Source organism: Esox lucius, chromosome 6, assembly GCF_011004845.1.
Source record: "Esox lucius isolate fEsoLuc1 chromosome 6, fEsoLuc1.pri, whole genome shotgun sequence".
NCBI classification, from domain to species: Eukaryota; Metazoa; Chordata; class Actinopteri; order Esociformes; family Esocidae; genus Esox; species Esox lucius.
In genome coordinates this window covers 1,264,223-1,289,576 of record NC_047574.1, presented here as the reverse complement: position 1 = coordinate 1,289,576, position 25,354 = coordinate 1,264,223, and the positions used below count along the sequence as shown (strand labels likewise).

Below are 25,354 nucleotides of genomic sequence, written 5' to 3'. Positions count from 1 at the left end.
AAGGTGAGGGATCAGCCCAGAACTACACGGCAGGACCTGGTCAATGACCTGAAGAGAGCTGGGACCACAGTCTCAAAGAAAACCATTAATAACACACTACGCCGTCATGGATTAAAATCCTGCAGCGCACGCAAGGTCCCCCTGCTCAAGCCAGCGCATGTCCAGGCCCGTCTGAAGTTTGCCAATGACCATCTGGATGATCCAGAGGAGGGATGGGAGAAGTTCATGTGGTCTGATGAGACAAAAATAGAGCTTTTTGGTCTAAACTCCACTCGCCGTGTTTGGAGGAAGAAGAAGGATGAGTACAACCCCATGAACACCATCCCAACTGTGAAGCATGGAGGTGGAAACATCATTCTTTGAGGATGCTTTTCTGCAAAGGGGACAGGACGACTGCACCGTGATGAGGTGAGGATGGATGGGGCAATGTAGGGCGAGATCTTGGCCAACAACTTCCTTCCCTCAGTAAGAGCATTGAAGATGGGTCATGGCTGGGTCTTCCAGCATGACAACGACCCGAAACACACAGCCAGGGCAACTAAGGAGTGGCTCCGTAAGAAGCATCTCAAGATCCTGGAGTGGCCTAGCCAGTCTCTAGACCTGAACCCAATAGAAAGTCTTTGGAGGGAGCTGAAAGTCTGTATTGCCCAGCGACAGCCCCGAAACCTGAAGGATCTGGAGAAGGTCTGTAAGGGAGGAGTGGGCCAAAATCCCTGCTGCAGTGTGTGCAAACCTGGTCAAGAACTACAGGAAACATATGACCTCTGTAATTGTAAACAAAGGTTTCTGTACCAAATCTTAAGTTCTGCTTTTCTGATGTATCAAATACTTATGTCATGCAATAAAAGGCAAATTAATTACTTAAAAATCATACAATGTGATTTTCTGGATTTTTGTGTTAGATTCCGTCACTCACAGTTGAAGACTATCTATGATTAACATCTACATGCTTGGTAAGTGGGAAAACCTGCTAAATCGGCGGGGTATCAAATACTTGTTATCCCCACTGTATATATATACACATATAGAGAGAGAGAGATAGATAGATGTACCTATATAAATATATGTAGACAGATAAGTAGATGATCTCTATCTTAATTCAATTCTAGTCTATAATTCACAATTTTAGGACACAACTTTCATGTAGACAAGGACATGATTTTTTGAATGACATGAAGTAAATATAAAAAGTAAGGAGGGAGAGAAAAGAAAGGGAGTCAAAGAGAGAGAAGGAATGTGATGTATTGTGGTGGGTTATGAATGAGAGAGTTGGAGGGAATAGGAGGACTGTTGTGACAGCAGACATCACTCAGTGAGCGTTTAGAGAGGTGTAAAACGAGTTGTAAATCAATCTACCACGATTATGACACAATGTGAGGAGAAGAGGTGGGGGTGAGAACACACACACACACACACACACACACACACTGATGTTTGGCTTAATCGATCCTCCTGGAGAAAAGAACAAGACAATAGAGAACGAAGGGAAAGGCAGGGAGAAGCAGAGAGAAGGAGAAAGAGTTAGCAAGAAAGAAAGAGATACGGAACAGACGAAGGTGAATTGGGTGAGAAGTGAACAGGAATTATAGGAGGATGAAGCCATTTGACTGAAGATACATAATGTAAAGAGGAAGAGGGATGGATCCCATCTCTGCCTGTATCTCGACACAGTTTGGCATGACAGTGTCAAAGGAGAACAGAGAACAGATCTCTTTCAACATGTCATCTATTTCTTTCAGTGTACCTATACGATTCGATTTACCAATCAAACTGCTTCTGTTTAAAGCTTGCATTGCCAGCTACCAATTCTGCTTCCAAATGCATCCAATGTATTCACCCCTGAGCCCATTCTCAACCCTGACCCAAGACCCCTAGAGAAGTCATGGCCTTTAAACCCCCTCACCAACTGTCTGGGTGGAAGTGGAATCACCCTGATGACCCAGAGCAGCCATGTTATGGACATGAACATGTTGTATTCCTCAGGGAACAGAGATGCTCACTTCTTCTCTGTGAATGTGGAGGTGTACTGTGTCATACTGACCCAGAGAATACCACACATTACAGACTGACCCAGAGACTACAGCACATTATAGACTGACCTGGGGACGATCACATGTTACATACTGACCCAGAGACAAACGCACACTATAGACTGACCTAGAGACAATCACACACTACAGACTGACCCAGAGACAACAGCTCATCATAGACTGACCTGTAGATGACCACACGCTGAAGACTGACCCAGGGATAACAGCACATTATAGACTGAACTGGAGACGACCACATACTACAGACTGACCCAGAGACTACAGCACATTATAGACTGACATGGAGATGACCACGTTACAGACTGACCCAGAGATAAACACACAGTATAGACTGACCCAGAGACTACCACACACTATAGACTGATTCAGAGACAACTACACTCAAAAGACTGATCAAGAGACAAACGCACACTATAGACTGACCTAGAGACGACCACACACTACAGACTGACCCGGAGACTACATCACATTATAGACTGACATGGAGATGACCACGTTACAGACTGACCCAGAAATAAACACACACTATAGACTGACCCTGAGACTACCACACACTATAGACTGACCCAGAGACTACTACACAGTAAAGACTAACCAAGAGACAACAGCACATTATAGACTGACCTGGAGACGACCACATGTTACAGACTGACCCAGGTACAAATCACCCTATAGACTGACCTAGAGACGACCACACACTAAAGACTGACCGAGAGACAACAGCACATTACAAACTGACCTGGAGACGACCACACATTACAGACTGACCCAGAGACAAAAGCGCACTATAGAATGTCCCACATATGACTACACACTACAAACTGACCCACAGACAACCACACATTACAGACTGACCCATAGATGACCACACACTACAGACCAGCCCACAGACAACCACACACTTCAGACTGACCCACAGACTACCACACACTTCAAACTGACAGAGACAACCACACACTACAGATCAAGCCACGGGACAACCACACACTACAGACTGACTGACAGAACACCACACGATACTGACTGACCCACAGTGATCACCTAGTGATTAATCTCTACCCAGACTGCACACAGCTAACATACACACACAAAACACACACACTAATAACACTGGAGATGGTGTGACGACTACACACCATCATAAAAATGGCCTCCAAATGGCTCATTTGCTGAAGTAAAACAGGTTAGGGCTTCTTCTGAGCATGTGTTGCACATGGTAACTGATGTTGACTACACATCTGAGAACAAGACAATCTGATCAATTTCATTAATTTTGACCTCATATATCTTGTAAGTTACGTGTCGACACATCTCTGTGTCTGAATACACATAAAGAAAAATAGAATGTGTTTGTGTGTGTGTGGGTTTGTGTGTGTGTGTGTGTGGGTGTGTGGGTTCGGGTGTCAGAGAGATCAGTCGATGTAGAAGTTGAAAGAGCATACCATACTTCTCCCAGTAATTCACATTTATAATGTATAAATGAGAAAGGGAACAGGGAATACCTCCCATCTCCTCTCCTTTCCTCCCCTCTCCTGCATCCCCCTCTCCTCCCCATCTCCTCCCCTCTCTTCTCCTCTCCTCCCTTCTCCTCTCCACCCTTGTCCGCTTCTCCTGCATTCCCCTCCTTTCCTCCCCTCCCTTCTCCTCTCTTCCCCTTTCCTCTCCCCTTCTCCTCACCTACCCTGCATCCCCCTCTCCTCTGTTCTCCTCCCCCCTCCTCAGGAACATGCCCCGAGAGACTAACTTATGAGGTAGGTTGAGGAAAATGCCCCGAGAGACTAACTTATGAGGCAGGTTGAGGAACAAGCCCTGAGAGACTAACTTATGAGGCAGGTTGAGGAACATGCCCCGAGAGACTAACTTATGAGGCAGGTTGAGGAACAAGCCCTGAGAGACTAACGTATGAGGCTGGTTGAGGAACATGCCCTGAGAGACTAACGTATGAGGCTGGTTGAGGAACATGCCCTGAGAGATTAACGTATGAGGCTGGTTGAGGAACAAGCCCTGAGAGATTAACGTATGAGGCTGGTTGAGGAACATGCCCTGAGAGATTAACGTATGAGGCTGGTTGAGGAACATGCCCTGAGAGACTAACTTATGAGTCAGTTTGAGGAACATGACTTATATAAACGGAGACACCAAAGTTGATGTCCCCATTCATTCAGAGAAAAGAGTGGACAAAAGTGGGCTTGAGTTTGTATGTGTTTGTGCAGGTGTGTCTGAATTGTCTTTGTAATCAGAGCTCTGCTTTTTGGACTTGGTCTCAAAGATCCCTCTCCATCTAAGCCCTGGGAGAGAAGAGTGTAGTGTGATAACTGACTGGACCGTCATCACTCAACTCAACTAACAGACACAATGTAAGTTAATGGTTATTCTTATAAAAGACTGGTAATGTAGTTCATGGCTGCTCTTTTAACAGACTGGTAATGTAGTTCATGACAACTCATCTAACAGACTTATAATGTAGTTAATGGTTACTCTTTCAATAGACTGGAGATGTGGTTAATGGTTACTCTTCTAACATACTGGTGATTAATTAAATGGTTACTCTCCTAACAGACTGGTTATGTAGTTAATGGTTAGTCTTCTAAATGATTGGTGATATAGTTAATGGTCAGTCTTTTTAGAGACCAATAATGTACTGAAGTTAATGGTTAATATTCTAACAGACTGATAATGTAGTTAAAAGAGTATCTCAGACCCAATAATCAAGGCTTTCCACAGTCCAGTCCAGCAGACATGGAACACTGGGTAATTTAACAGGCAAATGTTTATTTTGGTATGTGTCTGTCTGTCTGTCTGTCTGTCTGTGTGTGAGTCTGTTTGTCTGTCTGTTTGTGTGCGTGTGAGAGAGAGAGAAAGAGAGACATTGCTGCGAACAGCACGAAAATAGCTCCTCTGTTGGTCATTGTGTCATTGTGACATTCAGTGTCGGTGTTGTCAGAGGGATGGAGGTGGGAGGGAGATGAAGGAGGTGGGAGGGAGAGGAAGGAGGTGGGAGGGAGAGGAAGAAGGTGGGAGGGAGAGGAAGAAGGTGGGAGGGAGAGGAAGAAGGTGGGAGGGAGATGAAGGGAAGTGGGAGGGAGAGGTAGGAGGTGCCCTGAGCTCGCAGACCTCCAAACCAGATGCCATAATGCTCTTACCACAAACCTGACACCCCCTTTACACCACATCATCCAATACTCTGAAGTTGATCACTGATGGGATGATTCTCTGTAAAATGATGTATAATTGGCCCATTGGAATGTTTGGGTGAGACTGTGATATCAGCCGTAATGATTAGTGACTCCTAAAGATGGAGCAACACAGCCTGGAAAACCTTCTTCCACTGCACTAACACAGACTAGAACACCTTCTTCCGCTGCACTAACACAGACTAGAACACCTTCTTCCACTGCACTAACACAGACTAGAACACCTTCTTCCACTGCACTAACACAGACTAGAACACCTTCTTCCACTGCACTAACACAGACTAGAACACCTTCTTCCACTGCACTAACACAGACTAGAACACCTTCTTCCACTGCACTAACACAGACTAGAACACCTTCTTCCACTGCACTAACACAGACTATAACACCTTCTTCCACTGCACTAACACAGACTATAACACCTTCTTCCACTGCACTAACACAGACTAGAACACCTTCTTCCACTGCACTAACACAGACTAGAACACCTTCTTCCACTGCACTAACACAGACTAGAACACCTTCCACTGCGACGTATGGATGCTCTTACTGTTCCCACTCTTTCACACCAACACAGACCAACACACACTCACACACACACTACCACACACACATACACTCGATAGAGCGGCAACAATCAGCCTCGCTAGCGATCATCTTAATTTCTAATTGTCCCTGATTAATCTATGCAAATGGAGGTTAATCAGGATGTATTGAAACCATTTTGGTGTTCGACGCCTCCCAGCAAACGGCTCTATCCATTAACATCAATATTTGTCTTCCTCTCGTTATTTAATTTGCACCTCGTTCTCCTGGTAATGGACACGATTAGAAGCAATTAAGAGACCTGTGGTAAAAAGAGAGAGGTGAGGAGGTGGAGGGAGAAGTAGAGAGGGGTGAGGAGGTGGAGGGAGAAGTAGAGAGGGGTGAAGTGAAAGGTGAAGGTGGAAAGGTGAAGAGAGACATGGAAGTGGAGAGGGAGGAGGAGTGATGGAGGGGGAGAGAGAGGAGGAGTGATGGAGGGGGAGAGAGAGGAGGAGTGATGGAGGGGGAGAGAGAGGAGGAGTGATGGAGGGGGAGAGGGAGGAGGAGTGATGGAGGGGGAGAGGGAGGAGGAGTGATGGAGGGGAGAGGGAGGAGGAGTGATGGAGGGGGAGAGTTGAAGAGAGAACTGGAGGGGGAGAGGTAAAGAAAGAGGTGCATGGGGAGGTAAAAGAGGAGAGGGAGGTGGATCAGTGGAGGGGGAGAGGTGAGGGAGAAGTGGGGAGGTAAAGGGGGAGAAGGAAGTGGATCAGTGGAGGGGGAGAGGTGAGGGAGAAGTGGGGAGGTAAATTGGGAGAGGGAGGTGGATCAGTGGAGGGGGAGAGGTGAGGGAGAAGTGGGGAGGTAAAGGGGGAGAGGGAGGTGGATCAGTGGAGGGGGAGAGGTGAGGGAGAAGTGGGGAGGTAAAGGGGGAGAGGGAGGTGGATCAGTGGAGGGGGAGAGGTGAGGGAGAAGTGGGGAGGTAAAGGGGGAGAAGGAAGTGGATCAGTGGAGGGGGAGAGGTGAGGGAGAAGTGGGGAGGTAAAGGGGGAGAGGGAGGTGGATCAGTGGAGGGGGAGAGGTGAGGGAGAAGTGGGGAGGTAAAGGGGGAGAGGGAGGTGGAGAGGCCGAGAGAGATGGAGGGGGAGAGGTGGACGAAAAGGGGGAGAGGTGAAGGTGGATGTGGAGAAGAAAAGGTGGTAGGAGATTAAAAAACGGACTCAAATAAAGTCCAAACTCTGTCTAAACTCATCACTCAACACCCAAACTAACTAACACACACAACCATAAGCACAGAGCTGACTTCACCCGGGGAGGATCATGTGTAATCACAGCATCAGGTCACACATTAAAACACAGACATGTAACCTACAAGCAATGTCACCGAAATCTCTTCAAGTAACCTGAGGTCATTGACCTCTAACCCCTGAACCGAGAGAGACGTGAACCCACTGACCCCGCCCACTGTACACTGACATGTTAGGCTGTGCTAACAAGCTGCGCTGTCTGACTAACCTTTAAATGGCAGACTAAGGGCAGGCTGGAGACCTTATGCTAACATAAGACCTTTAGCTAAAACATCTCCAGCATCCAGGCTGAGAGGGACACTCCTGCACCCACTCCGGCCACAATACAATACTCAATCTCCTTTCTTTCCATCTCTGTCTTTCTCTTTCCTTGTGAAGCTCTCTTTCTTTTTCTCCGTTTTTTCAAGGAGTGGCGTTGTGCGGTGGAGAAGGGGGATGGGAAAGGGTGTGACACAATTGCAACTCATTTTAATGTGAGCGTGGACTTGGGGAAGCTGTCAGTAGTGGTCTAATTTACGAGCGAGAGGAGAGGCTGGGCAGATGGAGACAGATTCGGAGGGACACAAGCTGTGTGTCGCACGCCGGAGCCACCCGCGTCGCTGCTATCCCCGTAAATAACGCTGAGCGATGGAGAATTTATGAGGCACAAATATCTCACTACCAGCCTATCATTTCCCATGTTCTGTCACTGTAACTCTCCCTGAGGAAGAGAGTGGGTCTGAGAGAGGATGCGAAGAGCGTGAGAGAGAAAGGGAGGGAAAGAAACCCGGGTGAGTTGGAGAGAGAGAATTGAATTCAGAGAGAAAAGTAGAAAGAATGGTGAAAGTGGAGAAAAGCAGAGGGAGGGAGAGGGGGAGGGAGAGGGAGAGGGACGGAGGGAGGGAGAGGGGGAGGGAGAGAGGGAGAGAGAAAGGAAGGGAGGGAGAGAGGGAGACATATGGTGACAGTTCTAAATAACTGGTCCTGTACTGGTCTGTAGTCCTCTCATCTGACACTTGAAAACTTTTTAAATGGATACATGAATCAACAAGAGAGTCCTGCATGTCACTCCCCCATCCTCCCTTGTTTCCCCATCCTCCCCATCCTCCCCCGTTCTCCCCCCATTTTACTTCTGTCCCCCTCCACCTCCCATTTCAAGCCTCCTCCTGACTGTCTGAGGGGACCCAAATGTTACCATATTAGAATTCACCCAGCACAGAGGGCCATAATCCTAAACTTTCATATCATTAGTTCTTCCTGTTTTACGACCCAGCCATATCAAGGTCACATGCATATTGTCCTACCTGACGGTGGGATTAAATAGGAACGGCAGGGCACAAGGAGGAGGAAAAGATTCTAAATCCTCCAATTAAGAACTGTCTTTTTGCACAAATTGGGCACAGGTGAGAAGAGAGTAATGAGGAAGGATGAAGAGAATGAAAGCTGGTGTGTGTGAGTGTGTTGGGTGTGTGTGGGTGCATAGTGTGTCTTCGCTCATGTTTCTGTGTCAGAGGAGTCATAGGAATGACATTACCAATTCAGCCTTAACTTTGAGAAGCGTGAAATATGTTGTTGTGTGAACTTGGCCTTGGAGTCCGAGGGCTTAGGAAGGCTTACAGGGGCTTCTGAAGAAGCAGGTGAAAGGAGAACAGGGAGTAGCAAGGAGAAGGAGAGGATGATTGGACTTCTCCCTAACTCTCCAAGACCACTGAGTGTCTGTGAAATTCAAACAACTACTCTCTCACTTGCTTCACTGTTCCTCCCTCCTCCTCCCTCTCTCCCCCTCCATCATTCTCTCTCCCCCCTCTCATTCCCTCTTTCTCCCTGTCTCTCTCTCTCTCTCAGCAGGAAAATGACTTGCACCAAATGAGCAAAACCTGGTAACTGAAAATGTCAACAACAACAAAAAGCATAATGATCTAAGTGATAACGAACAGCAGGAGTGAAAGAAGAGTGTGTGTGTGTGTGTGTGTGTGTGAAACTGTGTAAGGAGAGTGTGTGTGTGTGAAACTGTGAAAGGAGTGTGTGTGTGTGTGTGTGTGTGTGAAACTGTGAAAGGAGAGTGTGTGTGAAACTGTGAAAGGAGTGTGTTTGTGAAACTGTGAAAGGAGAGTGTGTGTGTGAAACCATGAAAGGAGAGTGTGTGTGTGAAACCATGAAAAGAGTGTGTGTGTGTGAAACCATGAAAGTAGAGTGTGTGTGAGAAACTGTGTAAGGATAGTGTGTGTGTGAAACTGTGAAAGGAGAGTGTGTGTGTGAAACTGTGTAAGGAGAGTGTGTGTGAAACTGTGAAAGGAGAGTGTGTGTGTGAAACTGTGAAAGGAAAATGTGTGTGTGAAACTGTGTAAGGAGAGTGTGTGTGTGAAACTGTGAAAGGAGAGTGTGTGTGTGAAACTGTGAAAGGAGAGTGTGTGTGTGAAACTGTGAAAGGAGAGTGTGTGTGGGAAACTTGCACCAAATGAGCAAAACCTGGTAACTGAAAATGTCAACAACAACAAAAAGCATAATGATCTAAGTGATAACGAACAGCAGGAGTGAAAGAAGAGTGTGTGTGTGTGTGTGTGTGTGTGTGAAACTGTGTAAGGAGAGTGTGTGTGTGTGTGAAACTGTGAAAGGAGTGTGTGTGTGTGTGTGTGTGTGTGTGTGTGTGTGAAACTGTGAAAGGAGAGTGTGTGTGAAACTGTGAAAGGAGTGTGTTTGTGAAACTGTGAAAGGAGAGTGTGTGTGTGAAACCATGAAAGGAGAGTGTGTGTGTGAAACCATGAAAAGAGTGTGTGTGTGTGAAACCATGAAAGTAGAGTGTGTTTGTGAAACTGTGAAAGGAGAGTGTGTGTGTGAAACTGTGTAAGGAGAGTGTGTGTGTGAAACCATGAAAGGAGAGTGTGTGTGAAACTGTGAAAGGAGAGTGTGTGTGTGAAACTGTGAAAGGAAAATGTGTGTGTGTGAAACTGTGTAAGGAGAGTGTGTGTGTGTGAAACTGTGAAAGGAGAGTGTGTGTGTGAAACTGTGAAAGGAGAGTGTGTGTGTGAAACTGTGAAAGGAGAGTGTGTGTGTGAAACCATGAAAGGAGAGTGTGTGTGTGAAACTGTGAAAGGACAGTGTGCGTGAGAAATTGTGAAAGGAGTGTGTTTGTGAAATTGTGAAAGGAGTGTGTTTGTGAAACTGTGAAAGGAGTGTGTGTGTGAAACTGTGAAAGGAGAGTGTGTGTGTGAAACTGTGAAAGGAGTGTGTTTGTGAAACTGTGAAAGGAGAGTGTGTTTGTGAAACTGTGAAAGGAGTGTGTTTGTGAAACTGTGAAAGGAGTGTGTTTGTGAAACTGTGAAAGGAGAGTGTGTGTGTGAAACTGTGAAAGGAGAGTGTGTGTGTGAAACGGTGAAAGGAGAGTGTGTGTGTGAAACTGTGTAAGGAGAGTGTGTGTGTGTGAGAAACTGTGTAAGGAGAGTGTGTGTGTGAAACTGTGTAAGGAGAGTGTGAGAAACTGTGTAAGGAGAGTGTGTGTGTGAAACTGTGAAAGGATAGTGTGTGTGAAACTGTGAAAGGAGAGTGTGTGAAACTGTGAAAGGAGAATGTGTGTGAAACTGGGGGGACGCTGGGAGTTTATTCATCATTAGATTTATTGGTCACTGGATGCACTGAGCAAAATAATGTGCTATGGTAACAAATAACTAAATACTAACTCTGTCAGGACACAGAAATAAAGAAGAGAGAGATAAAAAAAATTGGGGGGGGGGGCGACAGAGAGAGAGAGGAAGAAAGATTTGGGGAGAAAAAAAAGATGAGGGAAATTATAAAAAGAGGTGGAGAGAATTTAGAGTGGAAGACATGACTGATAGAGGACTAATAAATAACAATGTAAGATCACAGAAAAATGCATGCTTAAAAACAAGCAGGATTTGTGCCCAAGCAGCTGGTCAATTATATAACGCACACACTCAGGAAACAGTTCTGTTCGGAACCTCTCAACAGAAAGTCTGAAGTGTAGCAATTTTTTTATTTTATTATTAGGGTCAAAATTATTTGGGAAAGTCTGATAACTAATGATCACTCGACAGTGAGCAAATAAAATGTCATGATGTCATTGGGAGGGAGAAAAAACTATAAACTATAGAAATTAGTGCAAGACATTTATGAAAGTAAAGAATAAACAGTTGATTTCCAGCAGACAACTGGGATTTATTATAATTTCAGAACATATCCTGAGTATGACAAAATAATAATTGTTATTTCTTGTCACTAATTAATACATGCAAATCAAAGGTATTAAATTCAGTGTGAAGCAAACACTCGCCAGTGTTTTAAGATTAATTCTGTGAGTGTGAAGTTAACACACACCAGTGTTTCAAGATTAATTTGGTGAGTGTGAAGTTAACACACACCAGTGTTTCAAGATTAATTCTGTGAGTGTGAAGTTAACACACACCAGTGTTTCAAGATTAATTTGGTGAGTGTGAGGTTAACACATGCCAGCGTTTCAAGATTAATTTGGTGAGTGTGAGGTTAACACATGCCAGCGTTTCAAGATTAATTTGGTGAGTGTGAGGTTAACACATGCCAGCGTTTCAAGATTAATTTGGTGAGTGTAAAGCTTTTCAACATAAATTCTGTATAGATCATTATTATTTATATATTAATTTGGTGAGTGTGAAGTAAACACACGCCAACATTTCAAGGTTAATTCTGAGTGTGACGTTAACACATGCCTGCATTTCAAGATTAATTCTGAGAGTGTGAAGAAAACACACACCAGTGTTTGAAGATTAATTTGGTGAGCGTGAAGTTAACACACACCAGCATTTCAAGATTAATTTGGTCAGTGTGAGGTTAAAACACGCCTGCATTTCAAGATTAATTCTGAGTGTGACGTTAACACACGCCTGCATTTCAAGATGAATTCTGAGAGTGTGAAGAAAACACACACCAGCGTTTCAAGATTAATTCTGAGAGTGTGAAGAAAACACACCAGTGTTTGAAGATTAATTTGGTGAGTGTGAAGTTAACACACACCAGCATTTCGTGATGAATTCTGAGAGTGTGAAGAAAACACACACCAGCATTTCAAGATTAATTTGGTGAGTGTGAGGTTAACACATGCCAGCGTTTCAAGACTAATTCTGTATAGATCATTATTATTTTTAGTGGGAGTTGTAGGACTCATGTGGCTTCTGTGAAAAAATTATGTAACAAATGAGTAAATTCTACAAGTTAAAATAAAATGAAGAAAAAACACTCACAAGGAAAATGCCAGTTTAGTGCTGAGTTAACAAATGTATTTGTTTTAAAATGGGTTTTCCACATATTATATTGAATTTTCATTTGGAGTTGTAGGTTTGGAGGTAATATTGAGGTAATTTGGAGGGTCTATAGAGGTAATTTGGAGGCGATTTGCAGATAATATGGAGGTGTTCTGGAGGTGACTTGCAGGTAATATGGAGGTGATCTGGAGGTGATTTGCACGTAATATGGAGGTGATTTGGAGACGATATGGAGGTAATTTGGAGGTGATATGGGGGTGATTTCAAGGTAATAAGGAGCTAATTTGGAAGTAATATGGAGGTGATTTGGAGGTAATATGGAGGTGATTTTCTGGTAATTCAGAGGTGATTTGATGGCGATATGGAGGTGATTTGGAGGTAATATGTAGGTGATTTGATGGCGATATGGAGGTGATTTGGAGGTAATATGTAGGTGATTTGGAAGCGATATGGAGGTGATTTGGAGGTAATATGGAGGTGATATGGAAGTGATTTGGAGGTAATTTGGAGGTTATTTGGAGGCGATATGGAAGTGATTTGGAAGTAATATTGAGGTGATTTGGAGGTAATATGTAGGTGATTTGAAAGCGATATGGAGGTGATTTGGAGGTAATATGGAGGTGAAATGGAAGTGATTTGGAGGTAATTTGGAGGTAATATGGATGTTATCTTGAAAGTGATATGGAAGTGATTTTGAGGTAATGTTAGCAGCTACTCCTAGTAGCTTCAACCATGTGGTCATGGCTATTGTTTAGGTGATGACACAACATCCTCTGACAACTCCAGACTGATTCTATAACTAAGATGCTGTGTGTCTGATCATGAAACAGCGATTATCAGTGTGTTCCCCTTGCTCTCCCCTTTCCATTGATATGTAACAAACCACTCCTCCACAAACGGTTAAAAATTCACACTGATTTCTCTCTCTTTCGGGAACTCTCAGCAAAAAGACTGCAAATGATCGCATCCTGGAACTCCACTGCATATCTTTGCTATTTTACACTATGTCACTCAAGTCTTATCTAGTCCATAAAATTCTCATCAGTAATTATGCAGAAAGTCATCCAGTCAATGACCACACTGACAGAGAGCTGTCCATGGTGCTGGCCAATGCAGCTCACTGTTAGCATTGACACACTGACAGAGAGCTGTCCATGGTGCTGGTCACTGCAGCTCACTGTCAGCATTGACACACTGACAGAGAGCTGTCCATGGTGCTGGTCACTGCAGCTCACTGTCAGCATTGACACACTGACAGAGAGCTGTCCATGGTGCTGGTCACTGCAACTCACTGTCAGCATTGACACACTGACAGAGAGCTGTCCATGGTGCTGGTCACTGCAGCTCACTGTTAGCATTGACACACTGACAGAGAGCTGTCCATGGTGCTGGTCACTGCAGCTCACTGTTAGCATTGACACACTGACAGAGAGCTGTCCATGGTGCTGGTCACTGCAGCTCACTGTCAGCATTGACACACTGACAGAGATCTGTCCATGGTGCTGATCACTGCAGCTCACTGTCAGCATTGACACACTGACAGAGAGCTGTCCATGGTGCTGGTCACTGCAGATCACTGTGTCAGCATGGACTTCACTGGTGGAGATCTCAGTGTAGAGATCCGTAGAGACCATCTTAGTATAGACCATCTTAGTATAGACCGTCTCAGTGTAGACCTTTTTAGTATAGACCATCTTAGTATAGACCATCTCAGTATAGATCATCTCAGTGTAGACCTTAGTACAGACCATGTCAGTATAGACCATCTCAGTGTAGACCATCTCAGTATAGATCATCTCAGTGTAGACCATCTCAGTATAGACCATCTCAGTGTAGACCTTAGTACAGACCACCGTGTTGTGCAGAAAATATCTGAACATCCTCCTTTTACCCAAATCCTGAAAATACAGGTTGCACATTTGCAGTTAAATCACGGTAGATATGTACATGGAATTTTTCTGAAATTAAATGTACTGAATATGAAATGAAAAAAAAGCCAATTATCAAATTATCAAACTCAATCAAATGATGACTAAATTAGTACAATTATACATAAGCATATGCAATTGCAAAGAAAGCAATCAGCAATTGCAAAGAAAAAGCAAGCTGTTGCCTCTTGTTTGGATATTAAAGCATTTCAATGTATGAGATTGTTTGAGATATATTCAAAACTATCTTTTGAACATTCCTGTATCCTTAACTTAATAAAATCAATTGCAGACAGTGCTCCTTGCCTGCAGATCTAATGCAATAAAACTGCAATAAAATAGAAATCCTTAAAAGTCAGCATATATCTCTGCATCTACTGCAGCATTAAACTGCGTATAAAACAGAATTCCAATTACAAAAAGGGTTAATTCATGATTTTTTGAAAGAGAAAAAAAAAAGACTTTGAATAGATTTATGGTTTTACACGCTACTGACTCTTTATTTAGTTACACCTAACAAAAAAAACCCAGATAGAATAGAATGTATATACACTTGAAAATATGTAGAATCATTAAAAAAATCCAAGCTAGACACCTAAAATGAAGAAAACATGTCCAGTACAAAGACTGGCTAACACCTCATACATAAGCAGAAGAAATGAAATATCCAAAGAAAAGAAAAATATGAGAGAAAGTAACAAGACAGAACTAAGAGTTTCCCAACATTCCACTCTGCGGATTATAGAAAAGCAGGAAGTGTTTAAATATGGGGTGTGCGTAGGTAAAGATTCCCCTCCCTCCCAAGGGAAAAGAATGATGCTTGCACAAGCAGATTTACTGCACAGTATTGACTTAAGAGGAGTTGAAAACGAGCCATCGCAACAAAAAAAGGAGAGAGAGCATTACAGAGAGGGAGAAAGAAAGAGAAAGGCTGAGAGTTCTAGAGAGAGGGAGAAAGATAGAGAAAGGCTGAGAGTTCTAGAGAGAGGGAGAAAGATAGAGAAAGGCTGAGAGTTCTAGAGAGAGGGAGAAAGATAGAGAAAGGCTGAGAGTTCTAGAGAGAGGGAGAAAGATAGAGAAAGGCTGAGAGTTCTAGAGAGAGGGAGAAAGAGAATGACTGGTAAAATGGGAAAAGTGCAACGGGTATATCAATAACCCTGTTCCCTGAGGGGGAGCGATGCTCTGGCTTTGCACTCACACACCTCATTTTACAGCACAGTTACACAGTCACATCTTCAAAATGACAATGAAGGACAAGCACACAGGATGTCCCGCCTTCGGCTCGACACTTCCCTGATCCAGGGCCTCTCTTCATGACACACATTCGGCAAAAAGCCAATGAGATTTGGCACCATTTTCCTTCTTCAGAACTAACAAAGATTTGGTCACACCAGACTCAGGTGCTATTCACAGAACATGACATTCTTACCAGGGCATGACATCCCAACCAGGGTGTGAGATCCCAACCAGGGCGTGACACCCGAACTAAGGCATCACATTCCAAACAGGGCGTCACATCCGAACTAGGGCGTGACTTCATAACCAGGGTGTGACATCCCAAACAGGGTGTGAGATCCCAACCAGGGTGAGATCCCAACCAGGGTGTGACACCCGAACTAGTGCGTGACATCCAAACTAGGGCATCACATTCCAAACAGGGCGTCACATCTGAACTAGGGCGTGACTTCATAACCAGGGTGTGACATCCCAACCAGGGCCTGACTTCATAACCAGGGTGTGACATCCCAACCAGGGCGTGACTTCATAACCAGGGTGTGACATCCCAACCAGGGCGTGACATCCCAACCAGGGCCTGACTTCATAACCAGGGTGTGACATCCCAACCAGGGCGTGACATCCCAACCAGGGCCTGACTTCATAACCAGGGCAGGACATCCTAAACAGGGCGGGACATCCTAACCAAATGGAGCAGACAGGGCTGTAAATAGAGAACATTCCTTCTCTGCTGAGTGTATCAGTATTGTCAACAGTGTTGTCAACAGACTGTATGTCCCGTTACTATGCTACATGCTGCCTATGGAAAGCATATAATACAGTCATAGAACTACACTTCAGACATAGAACCACACTTCAGTCATAGAACCACACTTCAGTCATAGAACCACACTTCATTTTGGCATTTTAACAATTTAGAATTTAAAATATTCACTAATTTTGAAAGAACCAGCTCTACAGCCTTGGAAGAATTTTTACTCCAGCCGCTCATTCCTACCTCACGTCAACTAAATGGCTAAAAAGCCTTCTTTCCCCTCAGGAACATAACCTCCACTAAACACTCATCCATGCCTTCATAACTTCCAGACTAAACACTCATCCATGCCCTCATAACCTCCAGACAAAACACTCATCCATGCCCTCAACCTTTAGGAGAGGTTGTGTCTGCAGACACAACCTCTCCTAAAACCAGCAGGACCAAGCTGCGGACATGGGGCGGCAGGGCCTTTTCAGCTGTTGCACCCTGACTCTGGAACACCCTCCTTAACCACATCTGCCAGGCAAACACCCTGCCATCCTTCAAACAGGCCCTCAAAACCCATCTAAAATGTGCGTTCAGAAGTTAACCTCCTTCCCTTCTCTCTCATTCCCTCCATCACATGATTCCCTAGTTCTTAACCACCTATTTGTCATTTATTTTACCTTTTATTTGTTCCTATTAAAGGGATTTTACCCTGTGAAGTGCGTTGAGACCCCAGAAAATCTTTATTATTATTATTATTATTACTAAGGCTTTTATTGATCTGTTCAACATTCTGGCCCCAACCTCCTGATATTGTACCATGCTAAACTAGAGGAGCTGTGATTATTCAACTAGTGGAGCTGTGATATTTTCACTAGTGGAGCTGTGATATTTTCACTAAGGGACCTGTGATATTTTCACTAGTGGAGCTGTGATATTTTCACTAGTGGAGCTGTGATATTTTCACTAGTGGAGCTGTGATATTTTCACTAGTGGAGCTGTGATATTTTCACTAGGGGAGCTGTGATATTTTCACTAGTGGAGCTGTGATATTTTCACTAAGGGACCTGTGATATTTTCACTAGTGGAGCTGTGATATTTTCACTAGTGGAGCTGTGATATTTTCACTAGTGGAGCTGTGATATTTTCACTAGTGGAGCTGTGATATTTTCACTAGGGGAGCTGTGATATTTTCACTAGTGGAGCTGTGATCTTTTAACTAGTGGAGCTGATATAACACATGCAAGGAAACATGTTTCAATAGATATTTGAAAATATGTTTCATCAAACAGGCCGTGAACCTTAACATGTAAGTTATGAATATGGGCAGCACTGTCAACATTTGAAATACATTTGGAGAAAAAGACAAAAACTACAGCATAATCAATGTAGCAGAACAACGAGTCAAGCTTTAATAAAATCAATGTCATATTAAAGACAACAAGTTATTTCTGTTTGCCGTCGCAATTTATCATTAGTAAAAATGTAATAATCTTAATGTTAATAATCTTCTTACTCTTATCCAGAGCCGCCGGATATAGGTACCTTGTTCAAGAAGCTCAAGGAGTTGGATTAGCAACATTCAGTTACTGACCCAACGCTATAACCGCGTTTCCGTCTGCTACACCAAATATACCAATTTCCTAACAGGAGTCAGTTCCTAACAGGAGGGTTGCATGGACAACCCATGGAGATCATGAAGGCCCAGGACAGTGTTAACATGCAAACACAATGCCATGTAAGACACGGAAAACATGAGACTATCAACGACAGCAGTGGAGACTGTCAGTTTCTGGAACAGTGAAACCTGATTCCACTGGACCTGTTTCATAGCCGCAGTCCTGAGAAGCCTTTGTCGCTTTGCGTTTGCCAATAAACTGGCTAGTCAGCCATTAGCCGGGCTAATCACTCTGTTTGTTTGAGTGGAAACGAGTGAGCAATTGACAAGAAACCTATAACGTGATGTAGTGAGCTGATGTGCTGGAGTGGGATTGAGGTTCGGGGTTCAGGCAGGGACCCCCAGCAGGTTAAAGGAGGTACCTGATGAAGGCTTTGAATGATGAAATCTCTTTGTGAACTCAGCAAGTCAGTCAAGCCCAATTCTGATACTGTTTACTCCAGTAATGCCAGCCTCTGTCTGCCTGATACTGTTTACTCCAGTACTGCCAGCCTCTGTCTGCCTGATACTGTTTACTCCAGTACTGCCAGCCTCTGTCTGCCTGATACTGTTTACTCCAGTACTGCCAGCCTCTGTCTGCCTGATTCGCTCAACAGCCTCAGTCTCACATAGGCAGCCCATAGAAACTCACTAACAAATACATAAACACACACACAAACGCACACACACATACATACAGACTACAATTTCAAGAAACAAGTACAATCCAAAGCCTTTGTCTTTCTTTCCCTTCTTTTATTATACAACCTTTTTGTGTTCCTGTTTAGGTCACATGCAAAGAGCATTGTCTCATTTGACAAAGAAAGAGAAAGAAACACACATGAAAATCTAATTGTCAAGGCGCAGGTCAGATTGAAGAGAGGAGGGAATCTGTTAAAGATTACGTAAGAGACTGCAGTATGTGCTTCTCATCCATGTCTCCTTTTGTCAAATCCCAAACATTTCCTTAATTTGCGAAATAATTTTTCCATCTGATCCAATCGGAATAAGCGATGAAACCAAAAGCCGTTCTACGATTCCCCAATTATATAACACTGATGTTACTCCTTGCAGTGAATCTTAAACTGACCAACAAACGCATCTAACCTAAAAATACATGTATCTGCATCATTATAAGAACGTACTAAATAATTTAGATGCAATCAATTTTGTTCTCACTACACCAGTAAGAGATGACAACGCTTTTAAAAGAAACAAAAAAGGAAGCCAGAATGTTTTTTCTTCTCCATGACTGCACAAGACTGAGTAAAAACCTCTACTGTACCATGAGATCATTTAAAAATCTTCAGAATTTCCTTACTGCTTCAACAGTTATGCAACATGTGTTGCACATTTACATCCGCTACTGTTAATCAACTAATATGTACACATCTCTTAAACGATTACTACTAAAGTAATCTATAACACAACTAATATGTACACATCTCTTAAAAGATTACTATTAAAGTAATCTATATAAAAAAACAAATTTGTACACATCTCTTAAACGATTACTACTAAAGTAATCTATAAAACAACTAATATGTACACCTCTTAAAATATTACTACTAAAGTAATCTATAAAACAACTAATGTGTACACATCTCTTAAAAGATTACTATTAAAGTAATCTATATAAAAAAAAACGAATATATGTACACATCTCTTAAAAGATTACTATTAAAGTAATCTATATAAAAAAAACAAATATGTACACATCTCTTGAAAGACTACTACTAAAGTTATTTATGAAAGCAAAACATCCACAACACATGTCAACATTATTAATGCAATTTCTCAAAGCTTAGCAAAGCTCTCTCTAACCTGTCCTTCACTTGTCCCTGTTAAGTAAAGCATTCCTTTTCACCAAAGGAGGTTAAGAAGATATTGATGTTTCTTTAGAAGTGTGTTGGGAGCAACACAGTAGATGACAATGTTTCGTTAGAAGTGTGTTAATAGCAACAGAGTTGATGTTAAATGGCTAGATTCACTCCATTAGAGACGCTTATAAATATTTTTTTTCCCACAAACTATTTTGTTTCAGCTGCTCTGACAACCTTCTCTATAAATCAAAGTGTTTCCATTCTATTCATCCACTGTTTTGTTTTCTAACACAGATTCTATTACATTTAAACCCTACTAGTACAGACATTTAAAACCCCTACAAGTACAGACATTTAAAACCCTACAAGTACAGACATTTAAAACCGTACTAGTACAGACATTTAAAACCCTACAAGTACAGACATTTAAAACCCTACTAGTAGACATTTAAAACCCTACAAGTACAGACATTTAAAACCCTACTAGTACAGACATTTAAAACCCTACTAGTAGACATTTAAAACCCTACTAGTAGACATTTAAAACCCTACTAGTAGACATTTAAAACCCTACTAGTAGACATTTAAAACCCTACAAGTACAGACATTTAAAACCCTACTAGTAGACATTTAAAACCCTACTAGTACAGACATTTAAAACCCTACTAGTACAGACATTTAAAACCCTACTAGTAGACATTTAAAACCCTACTAGTAGACATTTAAAACCCTACAAGTACAGACATTTAAAACCCTACTAGTAGACATTTAAAACCCTACTAGTACAGACATTTAAATCTCTACTAGTACAGACATTTAAAACCCTACTAGTAGACATTTAAAACCCTAAAAGTACAGACATTTAAAACCCTACAAGTACAGACATTTAAAACCCTACTAGTACAGACATTTAAACCCCTACTAGTAGACATTTAAAACCCTACTAGTACAGACATTTAAAACCCTACTAGTAGACATTTAAAACCCTACTAGTAGACATTTAAAACCCTACTAGTAGACATTTAAAACCCTACTAGTACAGACATTTAAACCCCTACTAGTAGACATTTAAAACCCTACTAGTAGACATTTAAAACCCTACAAGTACAGACATTTAAAACCCTACTAGTAGACATTTAAAACCCTACTAGTAGACATTTAAAACCCTACTAGTACAGACATTTAAAACCCTACTAGTACAGACATTTAAACCCCTACTAGTAGACATTTAAAACCCTACAAGTACAGACATTTAAAACCCTACTAGTACAGACATTTAAACCCCTACTAGTACAGACATTTAAACCCCTACTAGTAGACATTTAAAACCCTACTAGTAGACATTTAAAAGATTCATTTTCACGGTGAATCATGGTTAACATGTCCATTAAAACACATGTGTCCACATGTCTAGTAGGACCACTAAAACAGGGTGTGATGCAAACAGCACCTAGTGCAGCGTCCATGTAACGAGCAATGAAACAACACGGACGACAAAGCACACACACACACACACACACAGCAGAACAATCCAGGACCAACTAATAGACTAGTGTCTCTTAGGACCCATAGCAACTCTGCTGCAAGCTGCATGCACACACACGTGTGTTTGTGTGTGTGTGTCAGTGCGTGTGTGTGTGTCAGTGTTTGTGTGTGTGTGTGTCAGTGTTTGTGTGTGTCAGTGTTTGTGTGTGTGTGTGTCAGTGTTTGTGTGTGTCAGTGTTTGTGTGTGTGTGTGTGTCAGTGTTTGTGTGCGTCAGTGTGTGTGTGCGTCAGTGTGTGTGTGCGTCAGTGTGTGTGTGTGTCAGTGTTTGTGTGTGTGTGTCAGTGTTTGTGTGCGTCAGTGTTTGTGTGCGTCAGTGTTTGTGTGTGTCAGTCTTTGTGTGTGTGTCAGTGTTTGTGTGTGTCAGTGTTTGTGTGTGTCAGTGTGTGTGTGTGTGTCAGTGTGTGTGTGTGTGCATCAGGGTGTGTGTGCATCAGTGTTTGTGTGTGTGTGTGTGTGTCAGTGTTTGTGTGTGTCAGTGTGTGTGTGTGTCAGTGTGTGTGTGTCAGTGTGTGTGCATCAGGGTGTGTGTGCATCAGTGTTTGTGTGTGTGTGTGTGTGTCAGTGTTTGTGTGCGTCAGTGTGTGTGTCAGTGTTTGTGTGTGTCACTGTGTGTGCGTCAGTGTTTGTGTGTGTCAGTGTGTGTCAGTGTTTGTGTGTGTGTGTGTGTGCGTCAGTGTGTGTGTGTGTGTGTCAGTGTTTGTGTGTGTCAGTCTGTGTCAGTGTTTGTGTGCGTCAGTGTGTGTGTGTGTCAGTGTTTGTGTGTGTCACTGTGTGTGTGTCAGTGTGTGTGTGTGTGTCAGTGTTTGTGTGTGTCACTGTGTGTGCGTCAGTGTGTGTGTGTGATAGTGTGTGTGTGTGTCAGTGTTTGTGTGTGATAGTGTGTGTGTGTGTGTGTGTGCGTCAGTGTGTGTGTGTCTCAGGGTGTGTCTGTCTCATCATGTGTATGTGTCTGTACGTTCCTCTGTGTGTGTGTGTGAGGAAGGCAGTCCCATGCCACTGTGGGGCCAGCTGGTTGAATGCAGTGTGTGTGTGTGCACGTGTGTGTGTGTGTAATTCGCACTACCAGGCGGGCGGTCTCTGGGCTGGGCTATAAAGCTTATTAATGAGGCCTATTTGAAGGCTGGATACGGCAGGTTAGCCCTCAACAGTCTTATCATATTTTACACACACACACATTATTTTATATGCCCGCTCTCTCCAGTCTTATCATATTTTTCACACGCAAACACACAACCACAATTTTATATGCTTGCACTCTCCTGTCTTATCAAATTGTATACACGCAAACACAGGCACGCACACACAAATTATTTAATACGCTCACTCCCTCCTGCCTCTCATATGTTATATGGTGGTGATAACCGTGTGGAGCGAAGAGGAGGAGGCTTTCCAGCAGCCCTGCTGTGGACCCAGTAAAACCCTGTCCGTCCCCACTGGTTCCAACACAGACCGGTGTGACACACTTCCAGATCAACAGAAGGTATGATGTCTTTCCATGTGGGCAGGATGTCTATATTTGACTTAAAGGAGGTTAAACAGCTGCTTTCAGGAGGATGTTAGAGTGAGACAGAAATACCAATATAAGCCTTGCCCAAAGCTTTACACTTAACCTCACCATTAAGTACAAACATCTAACACAAACCTTGGTACCTAACCCAATCTTTAACCCCAACTTTAATACCTAACCCTAACACTAATACCTAACCCTAACATTAACACCACACCGAACACTGATATTATACCTTAACCTCGATGCTAAACCTTTTTGAAATTTCCCTTCACATGCAGATGTTCATGCCCCCCTGGACAAATGTTCAATAATGATGGGGGCACACACACAATTCTTATGAAAACTATCTCACATGTACATTATTATTTTGTAACAGAAAACCTCACAAAACAACTCTTCTCCATTAAATGTTATCACATTAAAATCAAACTCACAAAATACACTAAAAAAACCCTCACACAACAGATCACAGTCATACAACACACTCACAAAAAACAATCACACAACACACCACACAGTCATACAACACACTCACACAAAACAATCACACAATATACATAACAGAATCACACAACACACTCACAAAACACACTCACACATTCTCACAGGCAGTCTGTCAGCAAACCAAACAAGGCCATGTAGACATAAAACCTAAGTTGTGCTATTGAGCCAAAAGCTATTTAGTTCTATTGTCTAATTCACTATTCACCATTTACCAGACATCTGTCTGAGTGTGACTGCCCATTGAAACCCACACACACACAGACAGACACACACAGTCACACACAGAACCTATGGTGCAACATTCACTATAAGGGTTTGTGAGGAAGTGACGATATGATTGAATACCATTGACACTTTTTGCAAATGTACAAATGTAGAAATAGTGAATGTAGAAATAGTAAATGTAGAAAAACTAAGTGTAGAAACAGTAAATGTAGATATAGTGAATGTAGAGAAAGTGAATGTAGAAATAGTAAATGTAGAAATAGTAAATGTAGAAATAGTAAATGTAGAAAAACTAAATATAGAAATAGTAAATGTAGATATAGTGAATGTAGAAAAAGTGAATGTAGAAGTAGTAAAGGTAGTAATAATAAATGTAAAAATTGTGCAAATTCATGGTACACATTGAACTTAAACCATGTTGGTTGTTCAGAGACTTAGAGCAGTAAAAATACTGTGAAAATACAAATTTACAATTGCTGTAATTACAAATAGTAGAATACAATTCTATTACATGATAAAAACCATTACCTAACATAAGAAGAAGAGAGGAGAGTGTGTTGTTGTTGGAGGGAGGGAGGGAGGGAGGGAGGAGAGGATAGAGGGGGAGACAATGCCCTGCAGCATGTGCTTCTACACAGAGGAGGGATGACAACCAAAAGGAGAAAAAAGACACAGTGAACGGAAGAAAGGAACTGAGAAGAGAAGATTAAGAGAAAATGAGAAGAGAATAAGAAAAGCAACAAAAAAGAGAAGAAAAAACAGCAAAATGAGAGAGAAAAGACAGTAAAAAGGAGAGAGAAATATAGCGTAACAAGAGAGAAAAGGCAGCGGAACAGAAAAAAAAGGCAGTAGAAAGAAAGCGTTAGAGAGGTGCAGAGAAGTACAGAGCGGTACAGAGAGGTAGAGAGACGTACAGAGAGGTAGAGAGACGTACAGAGCAGTCTCCGGTCCAGGCTCTTACCTCAGTGAGGTACAGGAATGCTGGAGGACAGTGCAGAGAGTGAGGCAACATCCCAGAGCCAGGGAGCAGGACACAGCCAGAGTTAGCCATGGAACACAGCATGGAGTACCGGGACGACTTACGCATGGAGAACACTGACATGTACCTCAGCTAGCACTCTGCCTTTCTTCTGTTTTCACCCTGGGGTTTTCTGTCTTTCTGTCCTGTCTTTCTGGGTTGTTTTAGCCCCCTTTTTCTCTCTGTCTGTGGCTTTTGTAATCTCTACTGGTGTCCTCTTTTTCTCCTCTTCTGTTCCTCCACTTCTGTCTTCCTCTGCCTCCTATCACTTGTTTCTGGCTGTAAAGGAGCTGCTATCGGAAGCTACAGATGTGTAACACGCTGGTGCACAGATGAGTGTCGGGCGGGTGGGAGCACATGTGTGGTAGGGGCAGACGCCGGCCTCTCCTCTTTTCTCCTCTCTCCTCTGTTTACTTTGCTAGCCGGGGAGAAGCCAATGCACGCATGCAGGAGACCAGGGGGAGGGACCGCGAGCTGGGATAGGGGGGCAGGAAAGGGAGGAGGAGGGAGGGGAAGGGTGAAAGCATTCCGCAACAGAAGGGGGAGGCGCTGGGGAGATGGAGGGAGGGACTGGAGGAGAGTGGTTGGAAAGAAAGACAGAGAGGGAGAGACAACAGAGGGGAAGACTCAGGGGTATTCTGATATCAAATGGTCCTGTGTGTGTGTGTGTGTGTGTGTGTGTGTGTGTGTGGGGGGGGGACAACGATTTGTGAGCTGATTTGTGTGGTTAACCCTTCGTGGTGAGATATGGCGACAGGACAGGGAGGTGTGTCTGTTATATCAGATGAAACGGGGGGTAACCTCAGCATTCACCAACATTTTCGTTTACTATGTGCCTTTTATTTATGCATTAATTTACT

General features: G+C 43.0%; 1 protein-coding gene across 9 annotated transcripts in view; it reads right to left on the bottom strand.

The window, feature by feature from the left end:
• rbfox3a (RNA binding fox-1 homolog 3a) overlaps nucleotides 1-25,354 on the bottom strand; it is a 546,865-nt gene that overhangs the window by 112,999 nt on the left and 408,512 nt on the right. The window contains exon 1 of one of the 9 annotated variants that reach the window (XM_029120434.1): nucleotides 24,438-24,882. The exons of the other annotated variants lie outside the window; for them this stretch is intronic. Coding sequence (XP_028976267.1) covers nucleotides 24,438-24,578 — 141 coding nt within the window. The 5' untranslated portion in view covers nucleotides 24,579-24,882. Of the gene's footprint in view, nucleotides 1-24,437; nucleotides 24,883-25,354 lie in introns of those variants that run through there. 9 annotated transcript variants of the gene reach the window in all.